Source organism: Equus caballus, chromosome 27 (assembly GCF_041296265.1).
Source record: "Equus caballus isolate H_3958 breed thoroughbred chromosome 27, TB-T2T, whole genome shotgun sequence".
Classification (NCBI taxonomy): Eukaryota; Metazoa; Chordata; class Mammalia; order Perissodactyla; family Equidae; genus Equus; species Equus caballus.
The window spans coordinates 27,335,781-27,348,152 of NC_091710.1; the positions used below are offsets into that span (position 1 = coordinate 27,335,781).

Sequence of the window (12,372 nt, forward strand, 5' to 3'; positions counted from 1 at the left end):
TTTGTTTTTTTTAAAGAAGTGGAGAGGGGAGGCCCTTACATGGAGGCAGAGAATGTAATCATCACTGTTATCTGCCAGGCATGGAGTTGCCTAGCAATACTAGGAGAATTAAAAGGGGAAGCGACAGCAAAACAGAATGTTGTAAAATTACCAGAGGGTGAAGTGTTAAACTGGCTTGCAATACTTATCAAGAGGTCTTTAAATGAGAACGGATATAGGATTTTCTAGCAGTGGTATAAAAAATAGCTCATCATTCTCAATGCTCTTCCTATCTTTCATTTGGAGCAGTTTACCCAATGGAATTCTGCTATTTTGAGTTCATTACTGGGCAAAATCTAGGACAGAAACATCTGAGGATAAAACACATCGCCCCTCTGAGCCACTGGTATTTGAGTCCTTTCCAGTTGGACTAATTGAGTACAAGGTACATAAACTTTTTGTACGCTACCATTATTTTATGGGCTTTTGCTTATATGATAATGTTGTTCCCTTGTTGCCCTCTCTCAAATTTCAGAGTCTTCCTTGGAAGTTTTCACACCAAGATAAGTGAGATGGCTACTGTTTGTGACAACCTCTCCCAACCTAGGTCTATCCACAATCTCAACCTTGGGAGTACAGGAGCGGAAACTTCCCTGATATCAAGATCCTATTTGTCGTCTTCTTTTGCCTTGATTGTGCCAAATCCTTCTTTCAAAAATGAAACTATAGCTGAAATCCTGGAAATGTGTCTCTATCTTTGGTTGTTGTAAACTTTTGTTTAACAGTGCCATAAATACAAAATAGAGTGAGAGACTGGCTTTTACAGAGGTGGCAGAAATGGTCAGGAATAAGAAATTTCAATGGAATAACTATAGGATTATATACTTGAGAAATTGAAACACTAAATAAGCTTATGATGGAAAATGATAAGCCATGTGCTGAAACCCATCTTCTTATCAGTAGGGGGATTTGTCAATATTTTGAGTGCTAAGGAGAGCATAGGAATCTGTGCGTAAAAGTGCCTTGTAGTATCGAGGAACGACACGCAAAGCGGAAATCAGGAGATCTGGGTTCTAGAAATAGCTATGCCATGAACTATTTGTATCTCTTGGAACATAAGATTTTTAATGTGTAGAATAGGGCTGTTAGGGTATCACCAAGGTCCCTTCCACTTCTCACATTTAGATTCCAGAATTCTAAGCATGTTTTTGGTCTAAAGAACAACATCTCCAAAACAGGTACATTTATATTTTTCTTCCTGATACTAGTTCCAAACTGGAATGAATAGGGAATTGTGATAAGGTTTAGTTGTTTTTCTACCTTTTGAAGTTACGCATTTATATTGCAATCTCAAATTACTTCAGAACTGTGTAATGTTTAGCACTGTTTTTATGTATGTTTTGTTCTTTTTCTATTTCTTTATTGACTTATGGGCAAACACAGCAGCACCTGATGATATTTTTGAAATAATTTTCTGCTTTTGTTTTGGAACACAGCGTACTCTGCTGACTTCTTTGTTGGCTGCCGATGTTCCTCTTCCTGACTCCTAGGAGCTATGTTTCTAGATCCACTTCCTTTTCATAGTACGCACTCTCTCTTGACCACTCCTCCACCCCCACGGTTTCATTCTTATTGATGATTACCAAATTTACTTTGCTATCTCTGAACTCTACCAAGTTCCAGATCTGCATCTCTTCATTATATCCCGTAAGTATTTCAAATTCAGCTTATCCACACAATCATCTCAGAACTTTCTCGTTGCTAACACAATTATTTACATTAATTGCATTACTATTCTGCTTCTGAGAGACATTTATTACTCCACCTTCTTCATTCATTCAATCAGCTATTGAGTCTAGTTTGCTAAAGTGCTCTCAGACAAGATATCAAATTCTTATTTCTGTGGTCTCTGCTCTGGAAGCAGACCTTACCTTCTCTGAAGTGAATTATGCAAGTCTCCTAACCTCCCCATTCTTGTTTCTCCTTACCATTCCAAGTACTGGTGCCAGATTCATTCTCTGAAGCAAAGCTCCAGCCATTGTATTCCCATTTGTCAAGATAACCAATACTCACTACTAGCAAAACATCCATAAAATTAAGTAAAGAATACCTCACTCTGGTATTTGAGGCCTTTCATGCCGTAGATTGAACTAAGTTTTCCAGTTATGAGCTGCTATTCTCCTACACCAATTTTATATTTCGACCAAACCAAACTTCTTGCTGAACACATACTATGCTTTCCTTCAATTGCTAATGTTGACCTTCAGACCACTGACACGCCCCTCTCTCCTATACAATGTAGCATCAATTATGCCTATTTGAATGAACATATTCATTAATGTCCTTTTCAAATGCTATTGCTTCCACACCTTTCCTGATATTCCTAGTTAGAGGAAATCTTTCTCTTTTCTTTTAATTCTCCATAGCACCATCTACTTCTCTTCACACACTGATTGTAACTTCATTTGCACTGCACTTATGGGTGTATCGGTTTTATAACTATCAGTAGGTGTAAAGCCCTAGAGATCAGTGTTTGCATCTTTCCCTTCTTTGAATACTCTGAAGGCCTACCCTGGTGTATTGTGTAGCATTGGTATACAGTTAATAAATTAAGCAAACTTGCAACTTCCTAATTATACTCAGGCTTTTTGACACTCAAAATCTGATATCCAGTGACTGAGTCAGGACTAATAAAATCAATTATCCAGGGTGAGAACAGATTGGGTTCAAGATTAGGCTAAATTTTCAGGTAATCTAAGGAGCTGAAGTTCAAAAGTGTACACTGTTTCTGTTATACACTAAAATTTAAAAAGTTACGCATTTCAAAAGTTTTGAGTCACACGATCTTGCTTTGATATCGAGCACAAGCTCACGGTTTACTTAATCTCTTTGAGCCTCAGTTTCCTTATCTACAAGGAGGTAATTCTAACATTATTTACCCCAGAGGGCTATTGTAAAATGATCTGTCAAGTGTTTAGAAAAGGCCCAGTATACTGTAAGTGCTCAATAAGCATTAGCTCCTATGATCATTATTCTCATCATCACCATTTATTAGCCAAATTAGCCAAACTAATAAAGTAAAGATGGTCTTGAAATTCTTTCACACTGGAGATCCCATTCAAATTTCGGAATCTGTTTTGGGCTCTGTCCTTACACAGTAATTAAAAAAACTTAAAGAATACTCAGAAACCACCAATTGTGAAGTATAAAGTACACAAGAATAATATCTAGAAGGAAAGATTAGAGAAACTGAAATTATGGTGCTTAAAAAGGCATTTGGTAGAAGATTTATTTGTCTTCAAAAATATTTACAATTCAGAAAATGAAAACAGTGGCAGCCTGGTCCTGGTTTGCTTTCCAGTGAGAATATTGACTTCCACACAAAATTAGCTGTTAAAGTTACATAGAAGAGGAAAACAAAAATGTCCCTACACCATACTGGAACAGACTAGCAAGGGAGCCATGGAGTCATTTAGAGATAACGATTGCATCTTATATTCCTGGAATGATGTTAATATGACCTCATTCAAATAAGGCAAAGGTAGGTGGTTTACACAGTTCTTCCCAGCCATATAATAATGTGAGGATTTGAGGAGCTACCATGGATTCTTCTGATTGCTTCACATTCTTACCTGAACTCTCATCCAGACTCTCCTCAGAGACATGCTCATTTTGATGGACCCACTCGCCATTGCATTTGAAGAATATCTGCATGGCTGGCCTTGCTTTGCACCTCAGTGCAATGGGGTTGCTCTTGATGATATAAGCATCATCTGGCTCCTCTATGAAATGAGGCAATGTTCCAGGAGCTGATGGGATGGATTCAGGGAGGGCTTCGCCATTGTCAGTTCCTGCGAAATTGAAGAGGACATTAGAAAACAGCCTACATTGGCAGCACATACATCAAGATGCAAAGCACAACCCACACCAGCTCTAAAAATTTGTACTATAAAACTGTGCATCAGAGTAATACATCATACTTGTAAAGCCTGTGTAGATGAATTATCTTCTAGAGGCAGAGCTAGCACAATATGGTACCTTAGCTGGACTTACCTTCTAGTGTTACTGGACAAGTGAAAATAGTGAATCGGAGACTCTCTCAAACTAGTTTTGAATCTGCATGTCTTTGCTGAAAGAACTGAAATAAATATCTGTGGGGTGAAAAGTTGAATCTTAAGATTCAGTCTGATGAGTGGTTACCTCAAAGTGTTCAATAAGGGCTCCAAGCTTCCTTGAAACTTTGAAAATAGTGATGGGAATAGATTTTGTTCTCCAATAAAGGAGTGTGAAGAACAATGATCTTAGTGAAAGACGCTCAGTCATAAGACATGTCCAAAAGATTCCAAACTGTCTGCTTTCTTCACGTACAAAAGTCTGGAGATTGTGTGGTATTCTGCCTAAGACGGGATTTCCCCCCAAAACTCACCAACTTACTAAAAACAACAAACCTTCTAAAAAGAATGTGCATTTATTTTGCTTGCCTCTGGTCACCATTCTCTACCCCAGCACTCCTCCCCCATATACTACGAATCTCACTTTCCAGACGAACTAAGACAAATCACTAAAATAGTTATGAACTTTTAGTTTAGGACCTATAATTATATTTGCTTAAAGGGAAGAACTGGGTACAAATCTACCCTAAATTTTGAGAGAAATGAGCAGAGAAAAGCAATATAAGAAGGGAAAAGCAGGAGCCAAGACATTCCTTCATTGCTTCTTCACTACATTTAGCAAGGAGTTAAGTCCCAGGAAACTACCATTAAGTTAAGGGAAGAAAGACGTGACTGCTGAGCGGTGTGGAGATGACCAAACAGAATGATATCTTCTGCCTTCCAAAGGCCACTCCAGAGAAAGAACAAGGAAAGCAAGGATTTCAATACCAACATCAACTATGCCCTGGAAAGACACATACATCAAGATGCAAAGCACAATCCACACCAGCTCTAAGAATCTGTGCAAACTGATCTTTAGGACTAAGCTGGGGAAAGGGAACTAGTGAAACCACTGGAAGAATAATCCAGTTCATCACGAGGGAGCCTAGGAGACAAGGCGCATCCTCTGACCTAACATGGCCTTCTGTACGCTCTCTGTAAATCTGAACCAACAGAGCCTCTTACTATCCACATTCAAGTCAACAATCTCAATCAGTAAGCACTGTCAAATGCAAACATAATTCACAATATTAGGAGTAATATTAGGAGTCACAAAAAAGATGTGACTGCCTATAATTGTATTTTTCTGTAAGGAAGAAAATAAAAGACACTGAGTTATAAAAAAAGACTCCTTGCCATTGGGAACACACAAGCATTTTCCATACCACTGCAATGAATTATACATAAACAATGGTTTGATCCTTCAAACTATTTTTTTCCGTTAAATACATCAACCTAAGGGGGAAAATGCCTCCCATAATAAAGAGTTTAAGATACCGTAAGCTTTAAAATGCATTTGTAATAGAAAAGCTAATTCACGTGTAAGTAACTGGAAGAACCAAAAAATCATCATAAAGCAAACACTATAAATAGTAAGAGAGTAAATAATTTTATGTCATAAAAGTACAATAAAGTCACTCAGAAAATAAAGTGTGTATATATCACATGGAATACGAAAGGTTTCAGGATAGAATCTGAGAGGTTTTTTTAGTGTTTTAAATTATATTTACAAGGGACTTCATAAAATATATCACATATTAATTCATTTTGTTACTGACTGCCCATGCCAATTTCCATCTTCAATAAATACCAAGTCCCCTCAGGCTTTTGTAAACCCATGCATTAGAGGAAATGACAAAGGTGTTAAAAGATTTTATATGGGCATCAAACAGCTCACACTCCCAACAGGGGCTTGATTTCTGTCCAAAGTAATTCATTGTTACACAAAAGGGTCACCTGATAAAGAATATATCCCAAACCCTATGGTGGTAGCCTGAGTGAACAGCCACAGGCATACATTTTGAGTGATGCATTTTTGCTTAACTGGTAACAATGCATGACTGTGTGAAGGAAATCCTGAAATGGGGAAGGAGGGGTGGGCATCATAAATAACAATCTGTAAGTAAATAGTGAGGCCACATTCATCCAGCATAAATAAAACAACAAACGAAGGCACTAGATCGAAAGATAAATCAAGTTTTAACCATCCAATTCACAAAACACAGAGAGATCTGAAAGCAATTAGGTTATCCTCCTGCTATTTTAATAAATGCCCTTTAGATAAAGTAACAAGTTCAGCTTCCATGTGAAACACAGAGCAGGAGAGTGTAATGGAAAAGGCTGCGGATAAGTGACCTGGCTATCTCAACGACCTCCATTAAGAAATCAATCAATTTTAATGTTCAGAGGATTAAAAAAAAAAGGCAGAACGCAACATTATATCCTAACTAATACTGAAGCCACATCAAAGTCCTGTGTGTATAGGAAAAAGGCCAAGATCCATGAAAACAAAAATCAAATTAAAAAATCAATTTATTAGGGTGGCTAGGGGAAGGTGAGAGATCATAGGTATATATTTGTATATGTATTACCATTTATTTGCATCCTTCCAAGACTAAATTCACTTATTTAATTAAAGAAATTTCTTTAATTAAGTGAAAGCAAAAGAATGATACATTTTCTTTTCTTTTTTCTTTTTGCTTCGTATAGTGAAATATTGGGAGTGGCATTTACCTAACATGATCTCAATCCCCTGTCCCTCCCTCGAGTTCCTCTCTGGGCTCAGGCTGGAATTCCTGGTGCAGCAATGCCCTAGCCTTCAGATGCCTTCTTTGTGGCAAGAAGGCTAGATTTCCCCAGCAGGCTGCCCTTGAGGAAGACACTCCTTCCTTACTCCACAAGGCTGGGGTCATCTTCCTCCCTCTCACCTCATGGATGCCTATCATACTCAACCTTGCCTAGAGGCTCAGAACTGAATTGTTGAGGAAATTCTCAGGTGATACATCAAGAAAAAGACAAGGGAAGGGAAGAAAGAAAGGAGCTGAAGTGGGAACTTCTAAGGGGCTAAGAAGTTGTTGGCAGATCCTGTTGTTTGGAGAGGGGTGGGGACGGTCTTTGGTCACTTACTTTAATAAATGCTTTTATGGAAGGCTGTATGAATACTTCTGGGCTTTGAGGGAAATTTGCCTGTAATCTCAATATATTTGCCACCACGTTAACATTCAGAGAAAAGTTCTAAATCTGATGTGACAAATGCTGGCAACTGTCTGACCCAGTCAACTGCCTTCTCCCAAACCACTTTTACAGGAAAGCCTGGAAAGGTCAGGGACTCAGTTTACTTCTTTACAGGTAGGAATAGTCATGTTACATTGATCTAGCAAATGAGTCACAAACAGAAGTTTAAGAAAGCTTTTATTTTCCTGATAAAAGGAATAGATGTGGTTAGTACTGTCCTTTCTCTCATTTTTTCCTGCCTTAACTGGGGAAAATCATGAGAAAAAGTCAAAGAAGGGAACAGAGGTACCAGCTCTGACAACACTGAGATAGGCTAGACTAACACCAGGAGGTATCTGCCTCTAGAGAATTTGGTGGTTGTTTTTTTTTAAATCTTTGATTATTTAACCTACTGATAGTCAGATTTTCTGTTGTTTTCGCAGGAAACACTCCTCATTGATACAACTAGATCTTCCTTCTTACACAAAGCCAGAGCTCCAAGCTTCACTTAATCAAATCCCAATGCTTTGAGGGTTAAAGAAAGAATTTTGGCAGGCTTAAAAATGTGGAAACTGTATAAGCAGAAAGTGAAAGTAAGAACTATCATTTACTGAATGATTACAGGTTATGGTAATAAACCTTCTACATGGATTAGGTCATTTAAGCTTTACAGCAATGCTCTGAGGTGGGTATTGTAAGTATCCCATTTTGCATTTGAGGAAATGATTTGGTTATGTGTCTTGTCTAAGGTCACATGGCTGCTTAATGGGGACTCAGAATTTGAACATAGGTCTTTGACCCCAACCACCACACAATTCCATTTCAGGTCAGATGAACGGACCCTTAGAAATCTGATAGTGTAATTTAGTGAGTGTCTGCCTCATAGCAATAGCATACAGTTCATAAAACCAAAAGAAGATGATATAAAATGATACATTATCTGTGTGGCACCTCACCACTGACAGTAAGGATGATACTCATCTTAAAGATGATTCAGTTACCCGTCTGCTGGATTTTGAGTCCAGGTCAGGATGGGTGTGTTATGGACATATCCCAGAAAGGTCTTGAGAAAATAAATATTTTTGAGAGAACAGCACAGCAAGCACAGTAGTGCCCCTTCAGCTGCATTTTCACTTTCCGCGGATTCAGTTAACCTAGGTCAACTGTGGTCTGAAAATATTAAATGGAAAATTCCAGAAATAAACAGTTCATAAGATTTAAACTGTGCACCATTCTGAGCAGCATGATGAAATCTCTCGCCATCCTGATGAGTCCCTCCTGGGATGTGAACCCTCCCTTTGTCCATAGTATCCGCACTGTATATGCGCTACCCACACGTTCGTCACTTAGCAGTCCTCTTGGTTATCACATGACTGTGACGCCATTACAGTGTTTGGTTCAAGTAACCCTATTTTACTTAATAACGGCCTGAAACTCAAGAGTAGTGATGCTGGCCATTTGGACATGCCAAAGAGAAGCCTTAAAGTGCTCCCTTTAAGTGAAAGATAAAAGTTCCCAACTTAATAAGGAAAGAAAAAAAAATACGCTGAGGTTGCTAAGATCTATGGCAACTTTTATTACAGTATACTGTTATAATGAAATTTTATTAATATTGTTAATCTCTTGCTGTGCCATTAAACTTTATCATAGGTATGTATGTATAAAAAAAAAGCCATAGTATATATAGGGTATTGTGCTCTCCTAGGTTTCAGGCACCCACTGGCAGTCTTGGAATGTACCCCTGGGAGATAAAGGCAGACTACCATACTCAACTAATTATATTCAACTTACTAGGCATCCTCACTAAAGTCGGAAACAGACAAAGAAATCAAAGAATTCGTGCTGTCTGAGAATAAAATAACGAGAAGGATTTTCCAATGTTTCATTTGGAAAGAGTTTCATGTTCTTTTAAGCAGGAATATTTAACTATTAAAACTCCAATTAAAATACAAGGAGCATAACAGGAGATAGCGAACCTTAGCAAGAGAAAGAGAGGAGGACTAGGCCATTGTCATTCTATTTATCCATATAAAACTGCCAAATATTTGGCTGTTTGATGTGTTAAATCTGTTATGGGCACACTGGAGGCAAGTCATCCCAAATTGGGATTCGTAAAACCCTGGACTATCAGTGAAGAACGCGGGCATTCCGTGGGTTTAGAGTAAAAGTGAAGTGAAGCTTCAACAGATGTTGAGAAATTCTAAATTATTGTCATACTTTTTTCCTGAGAGTACCTTGAAATAAACGTCATTTTTTTCTTCTATTTCTAAAGTATGCTTGTCTTTTCACTGGTACAAAACATTCATATTTATTCCAAAATCGTACCAATGATCCTGCCATAAAGCAAAAACTAAATTTGGTAAAATCAAAGAACTTTAGAATCAAATAACCTGACTTGAAGTCTGAGTTAATTCTGTGATCTTGGGTGAGTAATTTAATTCTGAGGCTCCATTTTTATCATCTATAAAAATGGGTGATTAAAATTCATTAATCATGTTAATATATGTGAAAAATATAGTAAATGATTAAATGTTACACAAATATATCCAGCATCATTGCCTGGATAAAGAATAGCAAACAAAAAAAAAAAAAAAGAGAGAGAGAATTGTAATTATGATCTCTATGATTTCCATTCCCAAACTTATTATCTTAACATTTATATTTCATCTTTGTGATTACTACTATTATTTTCATCTCAGAGCCCTTATGATATGAACTGTTGTTTCTAACATCTCTTTACTATTTATTACCTATATATATGTTAGTCTCTGAAAACACGCTGTGAAACATTTATTTATTCAATTAACATGTAATGAATGGTTACACCATGCACCAGGCATGTGGTTGTCTTGCAAAGCACTGTGATAATACACATGGATTTCCCATTGGCCAGATTTCAAAACTACTGGCTTCAATAGGCAAGCAGAACATAGGAGATTTCATAGTATTCCAGAGCCCCTCTCACTGCAAAAATTTAAATGAAGCAAGGCAGCCTAGAAATATTTCTTTAAATTCCACTCAATGTCTGCGAACATATTGGTTCATGGCAATATGCAAGTCAGAGCAGAAAGCCATACCAGGGAAACTAAGTTACATAATCTAAGACAATACACTAGAACTGGGATCTCTGCTTTTGTTTATGTAAATGTGACTTGTCTCCATATGGTTACTTAATTAGATAGGGAATGCATTGTACCCATTTAATGCAGAACAACAGCCGGAATTTTACATACCAAATATTTAATGCAATTTATGAAACACAGACTCCTTCCCTAGGCCTCAATAAAAGTTTTCTTTTTTTAAACTCAGAAACTACTCTGCCTTCTTCCCAACCTCTAATAAAAATGGAAACGTTTTAGATCACTGCATTTGCATAGTTTACCTCACCTGTGTAGATCTTATATATTGTCAGTTTAAAATATTATTCTATTGAGCAGATCTTAAATTCTGCAGAGTGGAAGATAGTAAACAACACTTACAACACAATCAAAGCTATCTGAAGAGCCATTCTTAGTTCCTGAAACAAGAAACTTCAGATTTCAGTAGAGTTTACAAAAACACATTCATTATTCCCCCAATTATCACAAATTACCTTAATATATTCAATCATTTTTTAAACCATCATATACCCACTATACGTAAACTGTATACCTACTAAGGCAGACAATGTTCTAGGTACTGGGAATTTAAAGATAACGAAGATATAACTAATTTCCTTAAGGAGCACACAGACTGAAATTAGCAACAAATAGTAACTAGATGACAATGACAAGCAAGGTAACGGTACCTTGGAAGTATATACAAAGTGTCACAGGAGCACAGAGGAAGGTTTGTGGCAGACATCACAGGGATTACATTTCAGCAGAGTTTGGATATATGAGTGGAATATGTGAACAAATGGGAGAAGGCATTCCCAGGGAGGCCAAGGCATGGGCAGAGATACAGAGGTGAGAGGGAAATAAGGCTGAAATGTCATGTGCCATGAGTGCAGGGAATGGAAGGTGAAAAGTTAGGTAGAGCTAAATCTCATCTTCATTAGAATTCACATTTTAAAGAGGTTACTTTGAGATTTGTACTAAACCATTGGCCCTATTTAGCGCTCACATCTCTTGACTTGTTTTTCACTAAGAGCTGTCTGAGATGTAGATACAGAATAACCACTAAATTATAAGAGAAAGATAGCTGCTGTGGTTTAAAGCATGTGCCCTAAGGCCAGTTTAAAGTAATTCTGTTTGCATACATTGAATGAGGGAGAAACTTTGTTCTAATACACAGCACAGAGTTATTCTTTCAGCAAAAGTAATACACACAGATGACATATCTCCCAAGGGTCACAGGAGAATTTTTTTTGTTTCGGTTTGGTTTTTAAGTTGCAACCACCATTTTAGCTCTTGCTTGAGTCATCTGCAAAACTGACTTCTGAAATTGGGTCTAAATCAGAGATTTTACATTCATTCTGGTAGTAGGCCTTGCCCATTAATGGAAACAAGCAATGTACAATCAGATTTAGTATGAGGCGCCTGTCCCATTACAGTTTCTCTGAAGGGGCTTTGAAGAGGCAAAACTTAGACAAATGCTTTTTTCCAGGTAGCGGGATTATTGATTATTTAAATTTTCATTGTTTTTGCTTCTTCTATATTTTTAAGTATAGACAATAAATATTTAGAATCAGAAAATACACACACACACACACACACACACACACACACACAATTCTCTGTTCCAGTTAAGGAATATAAAAGGCTCTGTAAAAAATGAAAGCTTCTAGATTTTACTACATGGTGTCTAACTTCTAGTGTATTAAAATTCATGTATTATGGAACAACTAAATAACAAATACGTGTCTTGGAAAAAAATAGAAAGAAGTAGATTTCAAGATTTATAAAAATTATTCATTTTAAAAAGTAAGAAAAGAGACTATTTTCCTGGAAACAGTGGATGAGATGGAGCATATAAATGGTTTCTTAATTTTTTCCACCCAACGATGGATAAGTTTGTGTATGAATAAGTTCCACTGACTAGTTTTCAAATTCATCTGAAAACCTAGTGGGATTTGGGAAAGGTTTTGCTTTCAAAGTGTTATCGCTTTTCATTTGTAACTGACAGTTTTCAAGAGTAAGGCCATTCATAGTTATGGAAAAATGGTTGTTTTAATGCAACATTGAATGACAGAAAACCAAACAATCAAACACCAGTCTCATATTTTTCATTCTTGGAAAATTACCTTTCAGGAAGAGCTTTATGTTTT

General features: G+C 37.0%; 1 protein-coding gene across 9 annotated transcripts in view; it reads right to left on the reverse strand.

Moving 5' to 3' along the window:
- Positions 1–12,372, reverse strand: part of UNC5D (unc-5 netrin receptor D) — a 490,573-nt gene that overhangs the window by 211,411 nt on the left and 266,790 nt on the right. For all 9 annotated transcript variants that reach the window (XM_023630502.2, XM_023630501.2, XM_070253543.1 and 6 more), the window contains exon 2: positions 3,612–3,830. In XM_023630502.2, coding sequence (XP_023486270.2) covers positions 3,612–3,830 — 219 coding nt within the window. The remainder of the gene's footprint in view (positions 1–3,611; positions 3,831–12,372) is intronic.